Source organism: Aspergillus welwitschiae (assembly GCF_003344945.1).
Source record: "Aspergillus welwitschiae strain CBS 139.54b unplaced genomic scaffold BDQ94scaffold_76, whole genome shotgun sequence".
NCBI classification, from domain to species: domain Eukaryota; kingdom Fungi; phylum Ascomycota; class Eurotiomycetes; order Eurotiales; family Aspergillaceae; genus Aspergillus; species Aspergillus welwitschiae.
In genome coordinates this window covers 1-23481 of record NW_020798770.1, presented here as the reverse complement: position 1 = coordinate 23481, position 23481 = coordinate 1, and the positions used below count along the sequence as shown (strand labels likewise).

Here is a 23481-nt window from a genome sequence, read left to right as displayed (position 1 = left end):
CAAGTGTTGGCGTTATCGCTCAAGTTGGGCGTGGAACAATCGACGTGACTGCCCCTCACTCCAATCCCGGAAAATCTATTTTTCCTCCCTTCTGGTTCGGCAGGATGGGGCGTAAATTCTCGACTCCCCGTATCTGGGTCAGGCATCCGCTGGTTCCTTTTAGGCGCTCACACCGTTTATGGTAAGTGCGTTCCGTTTCGTCATCTTTTCCAGGGGTCATGGTCTCGTCCTTTCCTTCATACAAGGGTCATCGGATCTGTTCCCGTCCCGCACCGTACTTAACAGGGAACATGGATATGTGGCCCATACACACATCAACACCCGAAAGACAGTGTGGGGCGCATAGAAAAACTTTACTTTCTGCACTGAAGTGGTATAGGGGCAGTGATTTAGTGCGATTGTCGCCGGGTCTATCTCAGAACGGCAAGCTAAAAAAGGCTAGAGCATCGCCAGACTTGCGCTGAGCCAATGCTTGTTGACTGAGAAAAACGAACTAGATGGTGGCTCTCGAACGCAAAATGTCACCTAGGGCACGCAGGTCAGTTCTCGTACCTTTGTCCACAGGACGAGACGATCAAAAGAACTAGAGTAGGTGAATATAGTTTTAAAAAGAGGCAACGACGAAGATATAAATACAAGCGGTCGCATCACTTTATGGTTATCCTCAACTACAAATCATCATATCATACCATTCTCCATACGCCATGAACGCCATCAGTGGAGGTGATTCATTCCACAGCCCTTCCCAGATGTCTCTTATACACGTCATATTTCCTGGTTTCAGCATGGTCTCAACCTCCGCACACCAGCTGCTTGCCGGTAACCTGGACAGCTACACCCAAATATTTTGTACTTTCGGGATGTTTGTCCTCTTCACCCGCTACGCAGTCAACTATGTTTGGGGGATAGTGAGAAGCTACTTCAGTTCGTATGTCTGCTGTTATATATGGTATGAGTCTGACAGTTCAAAGCCTCCACAATCTATGTCTCATACTATGACGAAGCACACGACATGCTAGTTGATTGGATAGCTGATCAACCATTTGTTCACAATGCCCATTCATTGATTGCTCGAGTGAGATCCACACAGCGGACAAACAGCCTCTATTCAACCAACAAAAAGCCTCTGGCTTTTTCTCCTTGGGATGGATCATTTCATTTTTGGTATAGGGGGCATTTGCTCGTACTTCACTGCGATGTCAAAGAGCGTCGAGAGGATCTCCGCATCTCCTCCATTGGTCTTAATGCCAACATCCTGAAAAGTCTGATCGAAGAGTGCCGAGAAAGGTATCTCAAGGACACACAGAGAAAGATCGCTGTCTTTGAACATCGCGAAGGGGAGTGGAAGAAAGCCAGATTGAGACCAGTTCGGCCTATCTCCACGGTAATCATGGACAACGAGGTATAGAACGATATTTTAAGAGACGTGGACGAGTTCCTCGACCAAGATATGCAAGGCTGGTACGCAGAACGCGGGATTCCGTACAAACGAGGCTACCTTCTTTACGGCCCCCCTGGGACTGGAAAATCCAGCTTCAGTCTATCACTCGCGGGAAAGCATGAACTGGATATTTATACGCTTCAATTGTCGAATATTTCGGACACCACGCTTATGAGGCTTTTTGCCGAGCTCCCACCGCGTTGCATTGTTCTCTAAGAGGACGTGGATACCGCCGGGGTAGGGCGTCGGGATAGCGTCGACGCAGGCCAAGAAAGCGAGTCAAAGTCAGCAGTCACTCTCTCCGGGCTTTTGAATGTGCTTGATGGTGTTTCGTCTCCAGAGGGCCGGATACTCATCATGACTACCAATCACATCGAATATCTAGACGAAGCACTGATTCGGCCTGGCCGTTCAGACAAGAAAGTTCATTTCAAACTTGCCGGTCGGAACATTTCCACTCAGCTCTTCCACACGGTTTTCAAGCAGTTGCCGAATCAAAAGCAACGCAACAAGGAATATGGCGACAAGACGATCGATGGCCTTGCTGGTGAGTTTGCCAGCAAGGTGCACGAGCAACTCTTCAGCCCGGCAGGAGTTCTATCATTTCTTTTGGAGCGGAAGAAGTCGCCCTATGATGCTGTTTCCGGTGTGGAGAGCTGGGTGGCTAAAGCGAAGCATTGAGGGAGAGAGAGAAGAAAAGGAAGAACGACGGGGACTGTGACAGATGAAATGGGCACCGTTTCACGAGCAATCATTCTTGTGTTCGTTAAGCAATACGTTCTCTCATATGGTCATACCCTTCTAGACGGGCAAGATCTAATATTCCTCTCCCTTCTTGATCTGCAGAATCGCTTCTCCCTTTCAATCTAGACAACGTATATTCCTCCGCTTTCGTTATCATGATGCTCCCTTTTGCGATAGACTCCTGCTTCCGGACATGCCAACCTATGCTACTGGTGCCTCGCGAATTCTAGATACCCACGCTGCTAAAGGAAATCTAGTCGTCCGTTCACGGTAAATGGAGCTCGATGTCTTATTTCAGACGACTAAACAGATTGTACGCTCCGAGGGAAGGCGTTCCGGAAGGACTAATGACGTGGATGACACAGTTTGCTGGCGCAGGTCGGGTTCAGCCTGTCCAGCATATGAAGATCAGCTGAATGCTAACGATGCATGTTATGGCGTACATGCAGGTAGTGGATTTGGCTCAACAGCCGGATAACTTCGGTGACAGCGCCTGGGGTGGTGACTCCGAAAATGAGTATAGCAACATATGGGTCTGATGCGGTCTAGATCTTTCTATCATACACTGTTTCCAAGCGCAGCATTTTTCATAGAGAATCCGGCATCGCCTATAACATCACTCTTTTCGGCGATGAAACTGCTCGATCCAGTATAGTAAGCAACTCCCTCAACGCAGACCACGACGGCAGGTTGCACACTGCCATCGTATGTATGGACAACGACATTCTGGTCGACAATGGTAGCAACAAAAGCTCCTTCGTTGAAATAATTGGAAACAATAGAGTTGTACGCCCACCGTTGCGCTAATGGCCTTATGCCCTTTGCGTGCGCCAAGGCCATGCGTGCTGTTACGCACGAGCCAGTTGGTGATCTGTCGACTTGGCTGTCAGCAAAGAAGCACAACCCAGTCTCAGCACCGTTGACATTGCTGGGCCTTGATCCCCCCGCTCCATCGACCACCATGACCGAATATAGGAAGGACAGCCTCTTATCCTCAACAATCCGTAACGCATCGACAACCGCAGGATGATTCGATAGGTAGGGTTTCAGCTTCCCCACCGCGTGCGCCACAGATATCAGGTCGACGCTTCCCAACCCTTTCTTGAATCCCAACTCGCTGACATCCACAAGCGCATAGAAAGCTCCTCCGTACGCTATGTCTAAGTTTATGGATGCCTTGTCGCCCAATTCTGGCCATCTGATTTCTGCTGGGATCTTGATGTTGAGATCGATTCCAGCAGCGTAGGCTGGTGTAGAGAGGAAAGATACAGAACGAAATGGGTCGGATTTTTGACCGTCATCCGTCGTGGGAACAGAGACGCGAACGAGTCCACACGGAGCGTGGATATTCACAGCGACCTTCTTGCTGATCGGGTCAAAAACCAAGTCCTTTCTTTTAGGGAAGACACTGAGATCGTGTGTATCGACTAAGAATCGACCAAGTGCGATGGTAGCATGTCCGCACATGGTCGAAAATCCTCCATTGTGTATAAAAAGAACGCCAATATGCGCTTCATCTGAGTGAACAAGCTCTGTTTCCGGAATGACAATGGCCCCGTACATGCCATCGTGTCCTCTGGGCTCGAGCATAAGACGCTTGCGGATCGTATCGTATTGGCTTTTGGCTTGATCCCGTTTGTCCAAAAGTGTCCCTGTAAGGGGGGGAAAACCGGAGTAAATAATCCGCGTGGGCTCGCCTGTGGTATGCATGTCGATGCATTTAATAACCTCTCCAGAGGAAATGTTTTCGAAGGCTTGCGCTAGTTCCATAGTGAGAGGCGTAGTCTGAGGTTAATCGATGAACGAAGCAAGAGTATATGATAGATGACTGATTGGTAACGGGGCCATCGATATATAAAACAAGATTGACAAGATCAACTGTCGCACACCCGAAAAGACTGTATGCCCAAACTAGATATCTCACGGGACGTTATTCCGACAGCGGATAATGGTTCCACGCAGTGGACATGGGATTTTCCTCGAATTAGCCCACACAATGAAGCTGATTCGCACAGCCATGACGGGTTGAACCGGAAGTTATTGCCGCAGTGGGGAAGCTTCGGGAAGGCCATCCGGGCCAAGACTGTTCAACTGTATATAACAGCAATACTCTAAGAAGCAGAAAGAGGCAGTAATGCATCTGACCACACCCTTGAACTTCGTGTGATTCCTTCTTCAGCTCTACAAATTTACAGTACGATTCATGATGCTGGTCGTCCGTGAAGCCGATGTCTATCAGATTCTATGTGACCTCTCTCCGCAGCAAGCCCGTCGCTTTCTAGACACACTATCAGCGGCGTTAATTCTATACTCTAAGGAGAATAGATTCGCCAATCGTGAAATCCTCTTACACCAACCTTCGCGGACTCATATCGTTAATAAGCACAACGACACAGCGCTGTTCATGCCCTCGTCAGATACCCAAACAAATGGGATCAAACTTATAGCGTTACCATCAGGGGGAGGAACAGCAGGGGCGATAATACTGTTTACGCCGTCAGGAGAGATTACTGGGATGGTTGGGCCCTCCCATATGACAGCGTTTCGTACTGCGTTGGCAACCATGACTCTGTTCGCAAAGGTCCGCCACATATCGAAAAAGAACATGGTGATATTTGGTTCTGGAAGACAAGTGGAGTGGCATCTCCGCCTAGCGTTCCTCTTGACTGCCGGTGAAATCGAAAACGTTTGGATCATCAACAGAGGCCGTGAGAGACTCGACAACCTGGAGAAGGAAGTGTTGTCTACTCTACGGCTGACCCACGCGAATGTCAGCTTTCATCTGATTGCCAAAGAAGATACTCCCCGATACAATGAGGTGCTTCGAGCGACGCTGAAATCATCCGACGTTATATTTTGTTGCACGCCGTCCACTTCACCGTTATTCCCGTACTCTATCCTCCGTTCGTCCCCCAAAGACCGTTTCATCTCTGTCATTGGATCTTACAAGCCACATATGAGGGAGATTGACACAGAAACTCTGCTTTCCGGTGGCGGTCGTGTGTTCGTCGATTCAGCAGACGAATGTCTCGAGGAATCAGGGGAGCTGATTGACGCCAATGTGACAAAGGAGGCGTTAATTGAGATTGGAGAGTATCTAGGGAGTCAGTGTTCAGGCTATCCGGAAGGAAACGTTGTATTGAAGTGTGTAGGGATGGGCATAATGGACCTAGTTAGCTCTCGGTTGCTGCTCGAATTGGCAGAGGAGTGCGGGGTTGGCCAACAAATGCTGGATGCAATTGGTCCATTCAACCCCTTGGTACACAACTTCTTCTATGGGTGAACGTTCACCGAATCTGCCAAGAATCACACATCTTCTCATTTCCCAATTCAATTTTCTTAGCTCATGCTTTGAGAGAGTTTCAGACTCGGTACGTAGAAGAGGGCCGCGTCAACCAACGTCTCGGAAGGCCCTTCCGCCAACAACATCCTGCCCAAGGCTTCAATCCCCTTCCACCAGCCAAAAGTGACTATGTTGGTTAGATTACTCGCCATTACCACTGCGTCAACGATACTAATCTTTAAGAGCATAATATTGTGCACGATTCACTAGAGATTCTGGAGCTGGAGCCTTATTCACTTCACCGTTACTCGAAGCCCATCTCTCCGGGGTTCGCACTCAACCAGTGAACTCGCGACGAGAAACGGAAGCCTACTCCGCAAATGATCGGAATCCGCGGGGACTCTGCCAAACACTTTTCTTGACAAGCTATCTTTGGTTTAGATCAACCGGGGATTTTATTGTTCCGGTGCTCCCGCGGCTCCGCCGCCACTGGTCTACCCAGCGAAAAACAACTTCCCTTCAGCTCAGAAGAAATCCTTGAAATAATCATTTATTTGAAGTCCAATTGATCTTAAGCCTGGTTCAATCTATTAATCAGGCTTCTAGCTATCGCCCAATACCCAGAAGTCATTTTGGTAGAACCATTTGGCCAGTGTTGGGGATCCAGCCGCTGTATTACCACGAGCACGCCACGAAAACCATAGCCGAGGCCACAGCACTGCTGGAGCTCGACAGCACCAAACGACCCAAACTACCAGTTCCATCTCTGGATGGCTTTTTCAACAGCGCGACTTATCTTGGCTAAGAAAATCAGCGAACAACCATCCGGACAGAGATCCTGAGAAAGCTAAACAGTCTCCAGCCGATCGTAGAGGACATCAACCTCATCAAGAATGCCATCAACGTACTCGCATCGCCTGCTCCCGTCGCACCCAATGCAGCTACCCGCATCGCCTCCTGGGCGACGTAGTCCGCTCGGGCGTAGTCCGTCGACATGGACTAGCAGAGTTTCCACAACCGCGAAAGTTAAATACAGGGAGACCGTAGTAAAAATGGGTGCGAACGCGGCGGCTGGACGTACTCCGCCAGGTATCGTCGGAAGACCTCCGCAAAAGGGTGAATGATGCCTTAGGCTCACGGCTAAATCTTCTCCTCAGGTCATCGTGTCAATGCAAACTGACGGATGTATCGGGTCACGCGACCCATTTTCTGCGCGGGCTCCCGTCGCTGACCTTCTGTTTCGTGGTAGAAGGTATGTACTGTAGGTGGGGCGAACTGTACTGGAACAGATCTATCTGTGAAGCCATCAAGGACTGTAGTACTGCAGACTCGAGGCGGCGTTGGAATTCTGATGCACAAAATGTCGGGACGGGCCGAAACACGAACCCCTGAGTCGCCCGACCGCGACGAACATGAAAATTCGCCACCACGGTTGGCGAGACCGAAACGCATCACAAGGCCACCGACTCATTATGCTCACGACCAAGAGATCGATACCGAGCGGAGAATCACGCGCTTCCAGCGGAAGAAGAACCTGCAGGGCGAGCCAGTGTCCCAACGTGAAGCGGTGGCTTCCGACTCCTCCCCGACAGACAGAGAGGACCCAAACGCCTCCGACCTAGTTAAGGAAGTCGTCAAACTTCGAAGAGAAATCAGACGACGAGATGATCTGCACAAGGAAGAGCTACAAAAAGTTAAGGCAGAATTCAGTGCCGCTCTCACGGAGGTTCGACAAGAGCTACAGACCCTGATTGAAAGGCCCCTATCACCGCAATCCCATCCCGAGTCATGCGTTCAGAACCACGAGGAGATCCTTCGCGAAATCCAATCCCTACGCATTTCAGTCAGTCCATCAGACCCCACAGGTTCCCCGTTTTATGCAGATGTTGCGCGCACTCCTCCAACCAGCCAACCTAGCAATATACGGAGACTCTCATCATCGAACACTACACCGACTACCCTTACCGACACGCTGTATTGCACGATAGACACCTCGCAGATGGCACTTAATGAAAACGAGAGACCGTCCGCAGGTCCGATTAAACGGGCGGTCGAAGCCGAAATTCGGACAACGGAGAACCACATGAACTGGCGATCCCGCGCGGTCACAGTGGACCCGAAGAACACCAACCGGATCAGAATTGCGTGCCGGGACGAAGCTGAACAACAGCTAGTCAAAAAGGTGGCGGAAGCCAAGATTGGTCCAGGAGCCCGGGTGCTCCGTGACGAACTATACCCAATCAAGGTCGACAGCGTCAACAAGAACGCAGTGCTCGATGAAAATGGTGATATCCGGGTAGGAGTTGCGGCAGCCTTCGGCGAGGAGAACGAAACCACAGTTGCCAAGATTGCATGGCTTAGTAGAAAGGAGAATGCGAAGGCTTATGGGTCAATGGTTGTTTACCTGACCAATGGCAGTGATGCACGAAGGCTCCTGGCCGACGGATACTTCCACGCCGGAGGGGAATCCGGCACGACCAGTATCTTCGAACGTCGTCCACGACCGACACAATGCTACAACTGCCAAGAGATTGGCCATAAGGCATTCCAGTGCAAGAACGCCCAAGAGTGCGCAAAATGCGCCATGGAGGGACACCGACACAGTGACTGCGACAACACGGTCTTAAAGTGCATTTCATGCGGAGGACCACACGAATCATTTAGCAAGAACTGTCGGAAGGTCTACCCAGCGCGTCATGAATAGAGCACTCCGAATCATCCAACTTAACGTGAGGAAACAGGGTGCAGTGCATGAGAGCTTAATAAACCACGAAGACACTCGGGGCGCAGTGGCGCTAACAATTCAGGAACCCCAAGCGAGGAGAATTCAAGGCCGGCTCTTGACGACCCCGATGGGACATCACAAGTGGACGAAGATGGTGCCTTCCACGTGGAGGGAAGGCAGATGATCCACGTGGAAGGCAGATGGGCGATTCGGAGCCTGCTCTGGATTAATAAGGGTGTGGAAGCGGAGCAGGTGTCGATCGAATCCCCGGATCTGACAGCGGTGGTCATCCAGCTCCCCGAGCGACTGATTTTTAATGGCATCCGTCTACGTAGAGGAAGAAGACGCCCAAGCTTTGAGCGATGCATGCAACCACCTGCGCAAAGCAATTATAAAGGTTCGGCGAGACACGGGCACAGTGGTGGAAGTCATGGTTATGGGAGACCTTAACCGGCACGACCGACTCTGGGGAGGAGGCGACGTGTCATTAGAAAGGCAGGGCGAAGCGGACCCCATTATTGACCTTATGAATGAGTTTGCTCTTAGCAGTTTACTTAAACGGGGCACCAAGACGTGGCACGGAGGAGGACTGGGAGGAGACTATTCGTCCACTATCGACCTCGCCCTTGCCTCTGAGAATTTGACAGACGCCATGATCAAGTGCGCAGTACATGAGACAGACCATGGGTCCGACCACCAGGCAATTGAGACCGTGTTCGATACCCCGTGGCCTGCTCCAAAACACCAGGAGCGATTTCTGCTTAAAAACGCGCCATGGAAGGAGATAAACGCCAGGATCGCAAGCACTCTGGCCGCCACTCCGTCGGAGGGGACGGTACAGCAGAAGACCGATCGACTAATGTCGGCAGTGGGGGAGGCGGTACACGCCTTGACTCCAAAGGCCAAACCGTCCCCGTACGCAAAGCGATGGTGGACAGCTGACTTGACCCAGCTCCGTCAGATATACCCATACTGGAGAAACCATGCCCGCTCAGAGCGACGAGCGGGACGCAACGCACAACACCTGGAACAGATAGCCGGACGCGCGGCGAAGCAATACCACGATGCCATCCGGCAGCAAAAGAAATCACTGGCAGGAGTTCCTAGCGGACAATGACAACATATGGGAAGCCGCCAAATATCTGAAGGCGGGAGAAGATGCGGCATTCGGGAAGGTACCGTAGATCACTAAAGTGGATGGTAGTAGCACCACCGATTACAAAGAACAAGCCGATGAATTACTCGCCACATTCTTCCCGCCCTTGCCGGACAACATTGACGATGAAGGAGGCCGACCACAAAGAGCGCCGGTGGAGATGCCTGCCATCACCCTGGAGGAGATCGAACGACAGCTCTTTGCAGAGAAATCATGGAAGGCACCTGGGGATGACGGCCTACCGGCGATAGTGTGGAAAATGACGTGGCCCACGGTCAAGCACAGGGTCCTCGATCTATTCCAGGCGTCGCTGGAAGAAGGCACGTTGGCACGACAGTGGAGACATGCGAAGATTATACCGCTTAAAAAGCCGAATAAAGAGAAATACACCGTTGCCAGAGCATGGAGACCAATTTCAACTCCTCGCGACGCTGGGCAGGATCCTGGAATCTGTGGTCGCAGAAAGGATCTCACACGCGGTGGAGACTTATGGTTTGCTCCCGACCAGCCACTTCGGCGCCCGAAAGCAGCGGTCCGCCGAGCAAGCACTCGTACTCCTGCAGGAGCAAATCTACGCGGCATGGCGCGGCCGACGCGTCGTGAGCTTGATCAGCTTCGATGTCAAGGGAGCCTACAATGGAGTATGCAAAGAACGATTGCTGCAGAGGATGAAAGCGCGAGGCATACCAGAGGATCTGCTCCGGTGGGTCGAAGCGTTCTGCTCGGAACGGACGGCGTCCATTCAAATCAACAGGCAATTGTCTGAGGTCCAGAGCCTGCCACAGGCTGGACTACCACAGGGTTCGCCACTGTCCCCGATCCTATTCCTCTTCTTCAACGCAGACCTCGTACAACGACAGATCGACAGCCAGGGAGGGGCAATCGCGATCGTGGATGATTTCACCGCGTGGGTGACCGGACCAACTGCGCAGAGTAATCGGGCAGGTATCGAGGCAATTATCAATGAAGCTCTTGAGTGGGAGAAAAGAAGCGGCGCGACGTTCGAGGCAGACAAAACAGCTATCATACACTTCTCTCCTAAGGCCCACAAATCGGACCAGGAGCCATTCACCATCAACGGACAAATCGTGGAGCCCACAGAACATGTCAAGATCCTGGGCGTCCTCATGGACGCGAGACTCAAATACAAGGAACATATCACGAGGGCAGCGTCCAAAGGCTTGGAGGCAGCGATGGAGCTTCGGCGACTTCGGCGACTTCGCGGCCTATCCCCAGCAACAGCACGGCAGCTGTTCACATCGTGGTGGAATACGCCTCGAGTGTCTGGACGCACGCGTGCAAGGATAAGGAAATCGGGCCGATCAATCGAGTCCAAAGGGTGGGAGCGCAGGCAATCGTGGGGACATTTCTCACAGTCGCGACCAGCGTAGCGGAGGCAGAGGTTCACATTGCCTCTGCGCAACGCCGGTTTTGGAGACGGGCCGCGAAACTGTGGACCGACCTCCATACGCTCCCCGAAACCAATCCTCTCCACAGAAATACAGCCCGGTTCAAGAAATTCAGGAGGTTTCACCGTTCCCCGCTGTACCAGGTGGCGGATGCGCTGAAAAGCATTGAGATGGAGACATTGGAATCCATCCATCCGTTTACATTAGCACCCTGGGAGACACGCATGCAGACCGATCTTGAAGCAATGGCGGACTGACACACTGCACCGGGCGGAACAATGCAAACCGCGGTCAGCAGCTCAGTGCGGAACGGGCTCGTAGGATTTGGGGTGGCGATCGAGAAGCAGCCCCCGCGATATCGAAAACTGAAACTGAAAAGCCTCTTCCGTGACACTGGGCGCCAGAGCAGAACAGAGTCCGTACTCCGGAGAGCTGGCAGCAATAGCATATGCTTTAGACATGCCACCGGGAATAAAATAGGATCGAATCACACTGCTTACGAGCAACAAAGCGGCGGCTCTCACGCTGCGGAATCCGGGACAACAATCTGGCCAAGGACACATCTGTCAGATATACAAGCTGATCAAGAGACTACGGAGACGCGGGAACGGCATCAACATTCGTTGGGTCCCAAGCAGCAAAGATAATCGACAGATACGCCTGGCGAAAGAGCAGGCCAGGTCCGCGACCCAGGAAGACTCTACCCCTCAAGAATTAGTGTCCAGGATGAAGTCGACAACACTGAATATCGCTCGGTCCCAAGCAGTTGCCAGCAAGGAATTGCCAGAGAACGTGGGGAGACATTCCAAACGAGTAGATGCAGCACTCCCAGGGAAACACACTCGACAGCTGTATGATCGGTTATCATGGAAAGAAGTGAGCGTGCTGGCCCGACTCCGGACCGGCATGGCCAGACTCAGTGGCTATCTCTATCGGATCAAAGTCGCAGAGACGGATCAGTGTCGATGTGGACAAGCAACAGAAACGATGGAACACTTCCTCTTTCGATGTTGGAAGTGGACCACCTACCGGACGGAAATGCTGCAATGTACTCATACTCACCGAAGCAACATATCCTTTTTCCTGGGCAGTAAATCGCCCTCGGATGACCAGAGTTGGACACCGAACCTAGAAGCCGTGCGAGCCTCAATACGGTTCGCAACCGCTACGGGGCGACTCGACGCCGCCTAATCATGTCGCCCAACAATAATAACACGCTTCCGCTAACTAACGGACACCAACCACCTTGTGCCAAAAATGGTGGACGCGCTTCAACTGCCGAGGATAGGATGTCGAACACTTGAAGTCAGTCTACTAACAAAAATACTAACCCACAGGGACCCCTACGAAACTGACAGCTGAGAGGACATATACTGCAAGGTTCTATGTATGGGCTCGAAGGAGATACGGCATATGCACATCAGGACCTGTATTGATAGATCAGTGATAGTTGCCCTTTCGGCTTAGCCGCCGGGTGTTAATGAATTGTTTGTGTGTGTGTGTGTACAGTACAGCACTGTAGGTCGATTCTGTCGGGCTGTTCCATCCAGGCAATTTCCTTCCTCCTCCATGGACAGGCATGTGCTATGCCATATGTCCTTTGCACAGCACACACGACGGTACCGCCTTTGGGTAGGTCGCTTTCGCCGTGTATTCTTTGGTGCTATGCTTCCCTGCGTAGTATCCGTATCACTCTTCGGCGCCGCATTGAGGAGGTCCAATGTGGCCGTATTCGTAGCATGTATAGCACTGCTTGTGTCGCCACTCGCCACGACTTGTCGTGACTCGCGTTCAACACCAGTCCTTCCGGATAACCCGGGTCGCGTAGTACTTCGTCGGAAAACTCTACGAGGGATGAGGCTTGTTTCCTTCTTCATTCCCTGATCAGCCACCCTACGTATTTTACTTCCCTTCCTCATGAAGCGCTGCATTCTAGGATTCAATCTTCTCGATGGCTCCTGGTTGGTTGCTAGTGACGACGGATTGTTTGCTCGCGCGTATGCTATGTCAAAGCACTCCGTATGTGGGCGTGATCACCCTTGCGGATATCCCGAGAAATTTGACCCATTCTTCGGTGGCCTTCAGTATGTCTGCCTCTGTCATGATTGCGATATGTAGTACTACGTCCCATACATCCGTCGAGTCCAGTGGGAACAGAAAATGGCCCCAGCACATCAGGTAACTCGCAGAGCAGTATAGCCCCCAGCCCCGCGGATAGCTGGACAGGAGTGGCAGACGGCGCATAAGAGAAGACGAACTATAAGAGAAGACGCACTATCGCATGTCGAGCTCTCGCGGAAAGCTCCACGCATAGTAAAAGAGGGAAGGTGGCGACGCAGCCAGATACAGTAAATCAACTCCAGGGGAAAACATGCAGCCGATCTCAAACCTCCTCGGAACCACGCCTCCCAGTCGACAATGAACAGGCAAACCACATTGTCAGTACTACAGCACAATCCCATGAAAGTCATGAGACAAGGTGATGACGACCCTGTTAAGAGACAAGAAGATGGAGAAACTCGTTTATGCGCCGTCCCATCCCACACCATCCCGAACTGGCGTACCACGATCACGAGAAGACGCGGATCTGCTTCTTCGTGAACAGGAGAATCGAAAGCAGCCGCTGGAACAGCTAGTCAGCTACACACCGCACTCCAACCTAAGCTTCTACATCTACAGGGGGAGAAGAGATCGTTATTCGCAACATATACAATCCTGTCCCTACCATAGGAACAGTGCTCTCCCAGCGCTCCAGGCAGCGATGGAGCGGTGGCGACAGGCGGAGCAAATGGTCGTGGGAGACTTCAATCTGCGTCATCCACACTGGGGAGGCTTGATGGCGCAAAGAGTAGACCTGGAGGCAGAAGAAACACTCTGGATAATTGAGGAATACGATCTAGCCTTCCTCTACGAAGCAGGAACGGGCACTTTCAGACCCCGAGGCTCAGAATCGACGAGCGACCTCTCCCTAGCCACGCACAAACTCCAAGACAGTTTTACCCCCTGCCTCTCATGGGACGACTTGGACCATGACTAGAGCCACGTCCCCCATTGTTTCCGTCACGTTTAATCTCGCTGATGGTCCTACAGGCAAAGTATGAGGAGATTGATCCGCGCACGCTCTTGTCCGGAAATCGTCGAAGACTCGTCGATTCCCGAGAGGCATGCCTCGAAGGGTCGGGAGAGCTGAACTCAGCAAAGATCAACTGATCGAGCTGGGTGAGCGTGTTGAAAACAAAATGCTCCATATCCTGATGGCAAGTCGTGTTGAAACGTGTCGGTATGGGAATCAAGGACCTCCCCCTCCGGACTCCTCCTTGATAACGCTAAAACGTTGGTTCTGGTACGGAACACTGAAGGTTTCTAGCAGACTGGGAAATTTTTCTCATGCATGACGACATGGTCAGGTAGATCAGTTGAAAATCGTACTCTCAATCAATGGACTATTGTGGTTGCATGTACATATAGCTCAATTCCTGTTCACGCTGTCAGAACTTGAGAACAAGACTGTCACAAGGATAGTACAGTACGTCGTACATCATTCAGCAAGATACCGTGACTCGAAATGCTCAGTTCCATCGGGATTCAAAATTCAGGCATCGGAACACCCATCCGTGCCGTATGAGAAAATTCGGGGGTTACCATCCGGATCATCGGAAGCGTGTTCCGCAACCGTCCCGGTCGTGGGGAAAGGCTAATCGCAATGATACGCAAGTACCTGCGAGTTGATTTGCGGAGCTGCTTGATTAGGGATGGACCTTTCAGGTTGTTTGGCACCTCCCTTGAACATACAATACAGGACGTCTAAAACTTTGCCTGCCCATGTGATATGACCGCGCCGGCATGCTACCGGTAGGAGCCGGGCGGCAAAAAGGTCCTTTAGTTTTAAGGTCACTCTGCTCCCCTATGCTCCGGTCACAACCTAATATTCTCATCATTGTGTTGCTCCTGTCCTTTTTCCGATATAGGTCTCAAAAAATGTCAGAGAAAAAGCAAGAGCGGTCTTTGTCAATTGTCCCTTCGCACATCGGCCAGATTACTGAAAGCCAGCATGATGCTATCTTCGGAGAAATTACGAGAGAGGGCCCGAACTATCGAAGTGTATGCATAACTAATCTTGCAAACCCCTTCTGTGTTCCAGTGACCTAACATCTCAGTAGGTTGGATGGCTTGGAACATGCGCGTTGATGTTGAAGACCCAAATTGGCCTCGGCGTCCTCTCGATTCCTAGCGCTTTCGATGCCCTAGGTGTAGTCCCAGGTGTTATATGCTTATGTGCCATTGCTGGCATCACGTCATGGTCCAACTACATTATAGGTGTCTTTAAGATTCACCATCGTGATGTCTATGGTATTGACGATGTTGGCGGACTGTTACTTGGCCGTCCAGGGAGAATCTTTTTTGGAGGCGCTTTTATTTTATGTGAGTTAGATTTCAGGACCAACGGATCGTGTATCATTCGCTGACTACACTAGGGTGGACCTTCGTTGCCGGCTCGGGGATGCTAAGTATGTCTATCGGTTTAAATGCCGTGTCTGATCATGCTGTTTGCACCGCAGTCTATGTTGCCATTTCCGCAATTGTAGCATGCGCCCTTGGTAGCATCCAGACTTTAGGGCGCATTTCAAGTCTCGCCTGGGTCGGACTTGGCGGCATTATCACGGCTAGTAAGTTGGTCCTTGCTATTTCTCTAGCTCTGGGCTCACTCCTATCATAGTTATGATAGTTACTATCGCCGTCGGCATTCAAGATCATCCAGCCGCAGTGCCGGACAACGCCGTTTGGGTCCCCGATTACAAGATTGTGGGCAGCCCATCCTTCATCGACGCCATCGTTGCCGTATCTACCCTAGTGTTTGCGTACGCCGGTACACCGGCGTTCTTCTCCATTGTAGCAGAGATGAGGGAGCCCCAATATTACAATCGAGCGCTATCACTTTGCCAAACTATTATGACCTGTTTTTACATTGCCATTGGCGTTGTCATCTACTATTACTGCGGCTCCTACGTTTCTTCTCCTGCACTCGGCTCCGCCGGACCGGTTGTGAAGAAAGTCAGCTATGGATTTGCGCTCCCAGGGTTGTTGGTCAGCACATTGCTTTTCATTCACGTGAGATTTCCCTTTGGAAAAAGACAGCACCAGTTGCACTGACAGCTGTTCAGATCACAGCCAAGTACATTCTAGTCCACATCCTGAAAGGCTCTCGGCATTTGGCATCCAACACTGTTACGCACTGGGTACTCTGGCTTAGCTGCACCATAGGCGTCGCATTGGTTGCTTATGTCATTGCTAGTGCTATCCCTGTTTTCAGTGATCTTGTGGCGCTTGTTGGTGCTTTACTGGGTACTCCTATGTGCTTCCAGCCAATGGGAGGCATGTGGTTGTATGATAATTGGAAACATGGCAATGTTGGGCGATCACGCAGGTGGACCGCCATGGTTTGCTGGTGCATCTTCATCATATTGACTGGGACCTTCTTGATGATTGCAGGGACGTACGGGTCTGTTGTGAACATCATTGACAGCTACAGAGAGTCTGGGGGTACAGCAGCCTGGTCATGTGTCGACAATTCCGCCTCATGATATCATTCCTGAGATGCCTAAAACTGATGTCTTGATTGATTATTAATGCACACCAATTCTAAAGAAAGTCGTGCACATCCGGAATTCCAGGAGCATTGCTAACTGTACTGTAAGTTGCCTCAAGCAACGTGCGCTTCACTTGTTGTTCCTCAACTCTGTGAGGTCTTGAATATCATAGAAGTTCTAATCGCAAAATTAACTATTGGCAGAAGCAGGCAAGGACTGGGCCTGGTCTCTTGTCTTATCCCGCTCACCAATCCTCGTCCCCAGACCAAAGCCCCAAATAATTCGCATACTAGCAAAGCCATACCAGGAAAGAACCAAACATATCCATCTGCCTCTATGGGTAAGTCTTTCCGCGAGCTGCCTCGGACCAGATGGGATTTTCTAGGGAACTAGATTTCTATATGTCTTTTGGTGTTGTCAAAGTTGGCCAAGGATTATATAGTCAATGTACACTCCCTCCTCGAAATTAGGCTGGAGGAACAGCCAGTAGTTGCCTCCCGCCCGAGAGGGGTTCAACACGGCGCCATAATCAGTGGCGTCTTTTGCCACGGTGTAGAGAGACGGCCAGAAGTGTTGGCCTTGCCATAAGTATATCTACGTGAGCTCGGCAAGTGTCTTGCTTGGCCCGGAAGATGAGCGTATATGATGCCAGTAATGTTGCGATGGTTGATCCGGCTGTTCACTAGGCAACCTCGAGCGTTATGAATTACCACAATCGTGTTTTGACAGTTGTTGGCCACGTTTGTTATAAGGTATCGCTATAGCTGTCGGAGAGTCCCGGACGACTTACAGCCTCTGAGGCATATGCGTTCACGAATACCAGGCAGGCATCGGTGGTGTACTCAACAGTTGGGTTCACTGAGGTGAAGTTCAACAGCAACGCAGCGCCATCCTTGTAACCCTGGCGCTGGATGGCGTCCATTGGGGCCGATGTAAGCTGGGCTGTTGCCTCCAGAGTCCTCTCCAGTGTACATGGTACCGTTTTGGTGGGCTCGGCTTGTGGTGCTGAAATTGAGCGCCGAGCTCAGCGTGATCGAGTTGGGCCCGTAGGCGACGTATCCGAGCACGGAGAGCACACGCGGTGACTTTTTGAGGCAAACTTTATCGATTCTGGGAAGGCACGCCGGAAATCAAGGACCAAATGTCGACCGTACCTTCATCGCTCATCAGTAATGTCTATCGAGGAAAGGCCGGGAACATCAGCATCCTGTTTGAGTGGCACTCGGCAAATGCTGGTCACTTATTGATGGTCTAGTAGTATGTAGACGGCCAAATACCGCGAGGAAACCGCTTACGGCAAAGCCAACTCTAGCTTGGTGGAGAACCTAGGAACATCCTGAACTGGGGCTTGGTTTTATTTGGCTTACGTAGGCTACTTCGGCATGAACTCGAACTCGGCTCCGTCAAGACCTGCCATTGGACTTGGTTGTCAAGGACGGTAGTGGATGCCTAAACTGAACCTATTCATGTTTTGTGAGTGCATTTCCTTTATGGTGGACGACGGGTGTCCGGCAGGACGAATATGAGTTCTATATTACTATTGTTGCATGGTTGAAAGGCAGAGATTTTAGTAGGTAACGTTATCTGTTGATACCATACCAGTGTGGAGAGGAACTTGAGACGTAATTTCACAGTCTAGGGTCATGTTATCCACACGGAGATTTATATCCTCCGTCCCCACAAACTACATTGCTCTTGCGCCGCTAGTGGCATTTTCAGTTAGCAAAGAACCTGGAAATCCCCACGGGGTTCAAGGAAATAGTCAAAATCCTTTCGATCTCCTGTTACCTCCATGTGCTACGTGGAGTTACATCTGTGAGGCTACGTACGCCCGCCACATTGGGACCTTCTCGGGGTTTCTGCTGTATGGTTGGGAACCGCATGGCAAAAATGACAGCGTTAGCCGAAGTTCGAACGAAAATGAAGAAGCCCTAGAAAGTGTTGGAATAACTGATAAGGTATATATAACAGCGAGATGATGGCCATTCCTTCGATGCTGTTCTTCTCACTTTTCTGGCTACTTCTTCCCGCCTACAGGCTTTCAATGTTACTATTTTCCGAACCTACCTTCCTTATCAGCAAACATGGCGGACCAAGAGGATGGGGGAAGCAACAAGGTTAATGAGATTGAGGCTCCTGCATCTTTCAAGGCATATATGCTGTGCAGCTTCGCCTGCTTTGGCGGCATCCTCTTCGGATACGACTCGGGATACATCAACGGTGTCTTATGAATGGACTATGTTAAGGAGCATTTCGGCCGCGCAGTTCCAGAAAGTGTCGACATCTCAGGATATGCGCTATCCAGTTGGCAGAAATCCTTGGTTACCTCCATTCTCTCCGCTGGTACCTTCCTAGGTGCCCTTCTCGGCGGAGAGGTTGCTGAGCGTATTGGCCGCCGCCTGACTATCATGTTATCCTGCTTTCTATTTGCCTGCGGTGTTGCAGGCCAGGTTGTCGCCGTCAATATCACTGGCTTGGTCATCGGCCGCTTAATCGCCGGCCTTGGTGTCGGAGGTATCTCGGCTGTGGTTGTGCTGTATGTCTCGGAGATCAGCCCTAAACGCATTCGTGGCACGTTGGTCTCGCTTTACCAGTTTGCGATCACAATCGGCCTCTTGGCAGCCTCGGGCGCAACGCAGGGCACCGCTTCCATCGATAACGCGAGCTCATACCGTAATCCTATTGGTATTCAACTTATTTGGGCTGCAGTGCTCGCATTCGGCCTCTTTTTGCTACCAGAGTCACCTCGTTACCATGTCAAGCGTGGGCAGATGGACTAGGCAGCCCAAGCTTTGTCCTCCGCGCGTGGACAACCAGTTGACTCCCGTCTATTGCAGGCGGAGCTGGCGGAAATCAAGGCTAATTACGAGTACGAATCGCAACTCACGCAAACCTCATGGTTGGATTGTTTCAAGGGCGGCCTTCGAAGTACCAGCGGCAACCTTCGTCGCACCTTAGTGGGGGTCTTCTTGCAGATGTTCCAGCAGTGGACGGGTGTCAACTTCATCTGTTCGTCTACTTTTCTCTATTCCGCGACTGTCGTCCTACTGACCCATTTGAAATCACGCATTAGTTTACTACGGCACGACATCCTTCCAGTCAGTCGGCATGAAAAATTCATTTCTCATGTCCACAATTATGAATGTTGTCAACGTCTGCTCTACACCGGTCTACTTCTGGACCAATGAACGCTTCAGCCGCCGCACCCTTCTGCTGTGGGGCGCCGTACTGATGTGCGTCTGCGAGTTTATCGTGGCCATTGTCGGCACCGCCAACGAAGGCTCCAAGGCCGCAAACGTGTGCCTTACCGTGTTTACTTGTGTTTATATATTTGGGTTTGCGTCTACCTGGGGCCCGGCCTGCTGGGTGCTTGTCGGCGAGATTTTTCCGCTACCTATCCGCGCTAAAGGGGTTGCATTGTCTACCGCTTCAAACTGGCTGTGGAACTGCGTATGTTCTCTTGTTTCTATTATGTCGTCTCTTCCGAATATTTTCGTTTTGCACTGACGATGGAGAAGATTATTGCTGTTGTGACACCTTATCTAGTTGACGCGGACAAGGCAAAATTACAAGTCAAAGTCTTCTTTGCCTGGGGCGGTTGCTAGATCTTCTGTTTCCTGTTTGCATACGTCTTTGTGCCGGAGACAGAAGGGTTGTCTCTCGAGCAGATTGATCTCATGCTTGAAGAGACTATCCCCCGCGCGTCAGGCAAGTGGAAGCCCCATGATACGTTTGCGCACCAATTTGGCCGCACCAAGGAAGCTGTGCCCACTACTGAAGAGAAGGAGAGCGCTTCTTAGTTTTTCCAAGGGACGATGCTACAGTCGTAATAAAGGCTCAAGGAGAGGGTAATATGGCAGAAAAACCAACGGAGGGATGGGACGCGTGGAGGAGTATCAAATACGTATCAAAGAATCCATTTCAAGCTTGAAATAATTACACATAACAGGATCAAAGAACCGATATATTAAATACAGCTCTAGCGTAGTGCCGCTTGAGAGGCGTGAGAACACGCAACTGTTCATCTTTCTGACTATGCCCGTAGTCAGGCCTGCCACCTTCGAATAATGGACTTAGGCCACCAGCAAGACCGCATGAGGACTCTTGCAGAGACACGCAATTTGGACATTAGTTCTCGATATCTAGAGTAGACCTGTATACGGCCCGTTAACGGCAAACCTTTCCCAAGCCGCGAACCGGACCTGATAAGCAAAAAGTCATCCGGAGTTATCGGATAAAACCGGATAAGCTGAAGCTTCGACTGCGTGTAAAACGGCAAATCTGATGGCTTATACGAATGAAAGTCGGGAAACATACCGCGTTCCTATTGGGCGATTAACCGCTAATAGCTAAACGTGAAAGAGGAGAAGGAGAATTCTAATAATACGGCCTTATCCGTCTTCTTATAGATGCAACAGCAGAAAGACCTCGCCAAAACGCGGTTCGGGTTGGGTTTTCGACTTCTGAGCCTGTTGAGTGTCACAGTGGCTGTGTTGGGCATCAGGATGGTTGAGCCTTGCGGCAGGGATTGGGCATGGATATATATATATATATAAGGCATCCGGCCATGTTAAAGATAACTCCTTAAGCTAACCAACTGGAACCAGTCTATTCTCACTTCAACGGTGCACAAAACCCGCGACGGGTTACCCGTGGGCGGTTCCTACAAACTCAAAATGTTGAATATCACGGTGGCTGGACCTTGCAGCAGGGATTGGAAATGACATATATATAGCATCCCACCCTGTAAAGATAGATACAGCTCTTAATAGGACAACTAACAATAATCCATCTTTTCTCATTCAACACCGTAAGGTCAGTGAGCACGACCTGAGCACTAGACCCGATTCGGTAAGCCACCAACACAAACAAATAAAGTATATTGGCCACATATATGCTTGACTTTCTCGTGGCTTGCTCAATCGGGTTCAGCGCTCAGGTTTTATTTTCCAGCCTCCGGCGAGGTTGGAAATCTCAGTGTCTATGCCTTGGAGCCCATCGACCTGTTGGTCTTTTGCTCCTACTAATCGTACTGAACGCTTTATTGACCGCGATGAACGAGTCATCTCCTATAACGGGGTGTCGCTAAACAGTAAAAGAAGTGGTGTCAGTTTCAGCGATCCGAAAATCATTGGAGGTCCCTCCCTCCTTTAGGTCAGCGGCCCCCTCCTAAATAATAGATGCTGACGTTCGGAGGAGTTTCACAAATCGCCTCTGATGTCGCATGCTAGGTCGATAGTTTCTTGGCGCCGTCGTTACGAAGTAGTGGCCACACACGCTGACCAACGACCCTAGTCTGCAGCGTGCGTGAAATTCTGTCATCTTCGGTCACTACCATCACGACAGCTCACAGATTTCCTCGTTCAACCTATCGCCTATGCCTGTGAATATTCGGATCTGGGAAGGAAGGATGGGAACGAGACCAATGTGAAGGAGGGATGTGCAGGCACGGATTGGGACACAGGATGTGGTGTGGGAAGAAGGTCAAGTGATAGGGGATTTGTGCAGCTGATGAGAAAACCGGAACGGTAACACTGCGACCTTCGCGGATCCTTATATGTCCTCTCAATGAGACGGCCTGCGCGCTGGAAGGAATGCCGATCTGAAATTCTCTCATCCTAAGAGCTCGTCCTCTGCGACTGACGTATCCACCCTCGGTCAGGCTTTTCGACCGAGCGCTGGAATTGAGGGCTTCCAACCAATCGCGGCTAGCATGTTGCCTCCAAGACTCACATGTCAAGCCTCTCGGCTCTACACACAAGAATACGGATGAAGCTGCGGAAATTTTGCCATTGGCTGATGGGGAAGGCCAGATGGCACGTTGGAATGGGCATTAATTCCGGTGGGTCGAAAGCATGCGTTGATGGGATGACATGCAACCCAAGCCAGGTGAACTAGCAAGCCTCCTGGCTTGTCGGCTTGACGAGAGGGGGCTATTCCGGCAGACCACAGGACGTTTCCACTACCTGGAGACTAGAACCCTAGTAGATGAAGGAGCCATGGAAACAATGCTGGACTCAAGATTCAGCAAGATGTCCAACAAGACAGGACATCTTTACTTGCCAGTCAACTCATGCATGACCGCGCCGCAAACGGCCGTGAAATCACGGGCTCAGAATGCGACAGGCAGCCACAAACGAGAGAAGGCCCGACCGGGGACCGGAAGAACGAAGATAGCTCAGAAACGAACGAAAATGACGGCTGGCCAACCCTCGCGAATCCGTGGGCGACTCGGAGTTGCCGAAGAAGGGGAAAGGATGGGGGGGGCGAGAAAGAGGGGAAACGCACGGCGCCATACCGTAAGAGGGAAATGTTCGGGTAGCGCGCGCACGGCATCTCTGAGGGGGGAGGGGGGGGGGGAAAGAGAAAGTGCGTCGCCTTTCGAGGGAGAGGTGCCGGGCTTATATAGATGGCGTGAGAGGCATGAGGCGGCAGGCGAAGGGCGCAAAAGCGGCGAGAACAGGGCGCGATACCCAAAACGGACCGCACTAGACCGTAAGAGGCAGTGGCATTTCCGCATGTGACAGGCGGTGGTGGCGGGCAGAACGGCGGTTCAATGGGAGCCGTTTCTGGCGCCCCGCTTGCCGTCCGTCAGAATTATAGGCTATTTCATGACCTAGATTGGCGGTTGACCTCCATCGAACCATAAAGACCGAGGCGTCACTGACGCTAAGTGTCTCGTGTCACAGCATGGGACATGGGAACAGTATAACGCGGTCTAGAAAAGAGCTTAGAATGGTCAGGTTACATTCAAGTCACATGGAGAAGAGTGATCGTTGGCTGCGTTGCATTGCGCTTGAGCGGTGGTGATGCCAGGGATCAGGGCCGTCCAAAGGCCGCTCTACCAAGATCGACAGGCCGATGTCCCTTTTCCATTCCAGAAAAAGTCAACCCGAAGCAGCCGCGAGAGCGGACCACAATCATTCTAGCCCGAATACCAGATCCCGGATAGCTTTCAATGCGAGGCAAGGGCGTTCAGGTGTCCCCGCTACTGGACTCGACTAACACTGTCGGCAAATTCGGCCCAAGTTCCGCCTCTTGGGACAATCTACTTTGAGGTGCTGGACGGCGAAGCACTCCAGCCCCGAGCCGATCGCTGGCCAGAGATTATGCGCCTTCGGTCACATCCGGATAA

The 23481-nt window shown here is 51.2% G+C and overlaps 6 protein-coding genes across 6 annotated transcripts; 5 read left to right on the top strand and 1 right to left on the bottom strand.

Moving 5' to 3' along the window:
* Positions 1 to 692: 692 nt before the first annotated feature.
* Positions 693 to 2122, top strand: BDQ94DRAFT_185648 (BCS1 and AAA domain-containing protein; the record flags this gene model as incomplete). Its single annotated transcript, XM_026774940.1, has 5 exons — positions 693 to 924; positions 972 to 1075; positions 1124 to 1366; positions 1409 to 1587; positions 1696 to 2122. The coding sequence occupies exons 1-5, from the start codon at positions 705 to 707 to the stop codon at positions 2120 to 2122; spliced, it is 1173 nt and encodes a 390-aa protein (XP_026619982.1). The 5' UTR covers positions 693 to 704.
* Positions 2123 to 2363: 241 nt separating this feature from the next.
* BDQ94DRAFT_185645 (proline racemase) lies at positions 2364 to 4026 on the bottom strand. The gene has a single exon (XM_026774939.1). The coding sequence runs from the start codon at positions 3953 to 3955 to the stop codon at positions 2744 to 2746; it is 1212 nt and encodes a 403-aa protein (XP_026619981.1). The 5' UTR covers positions 3956 to 4026; the 3' UTR covers positions 2364 to 2743.
* A 306-nt stretch (positions 4027 to 4332) lies between these two features.
* On the top strand, positions 4333 to 5485 carry BDQ94DRAFT_154740 (uncharacterized protein). Its single transcript, XM_026768345.1, has one exon. The coding sequence runs from the start codon at positions 4389 to 4391 to the stop codon at positions 5466 to 5468; it is 1080 nt and encodes a 359-aa protein (XP_026619980.1). The 5' UTR covers positions 4333 to 4388; the 3' UTR covers positions 5469 to 5485.
* Positions 5486 to 6203: 718 nt separating this feature from the next.
* On the top strand, positions 6204 to 6602 carry BDQ94DRAFT_154739 (uncharacterized protein; the record flags this gene model as incomplete). Its single annotated transcript, XM_026768344.1, has 1 exon — positions 6204 to 6602. A coding segment is annotated over exon 1 (227 nt), but the record flags the coding sequence as incomplete, so codon positions are not given.
* Positions 6603 to 14680: 8078 nt separating this feature from the next.
* Positions 14681 to 17018, top strand: BDQ94DRAFT_154729 (transmembrane amino acid transporter protein-domain-containing protein). The gene is made up of 6 exons (XM_026768343.1): positions 14681 to 14859; positions 14919 to 15180; positions 15234 to 15425; positions 15476 to 15867; positions 15921 to 16449; positions 16550 to 17018. Exons 1-5 carry the CDS (start codon positions 14737 to 14739, stop codon positions 16338 to 16340), a joined length of 1389 nt encoding a protein of 462 aa, XP_026619978.1. The 5' UTR covers positions 14681 to 14736; the 3' UTR covers positions 16341 to 16449; positions 16550 to 17018.
* A 1412-nt stretch (positions 17019 to 18430) lies between these two features.
* Positions 18431 to 20146, top strand: BDQ94DRAFT_164032 (sugar porter family MFS transporter; the record flags this gene model as incomplete). Its single annotated transcript, XM_026769886.1, has 6 exons — positions 18431 to 18566; positions 18612 to 19094; positions 19131 to 19355; positions 19420 to 19796; positions 19865 to 19918; positions 19952 to 20146. 6 exons carry the CDS (start codon positions 18431 to 18433, stop codon positions 20144 to 20146), a joined length of 1470 nt encoding a protein of 489 aa, XP_026619977.1.
* Positions 20147 to 23481: the final 3335 nt, after the last annotated feature.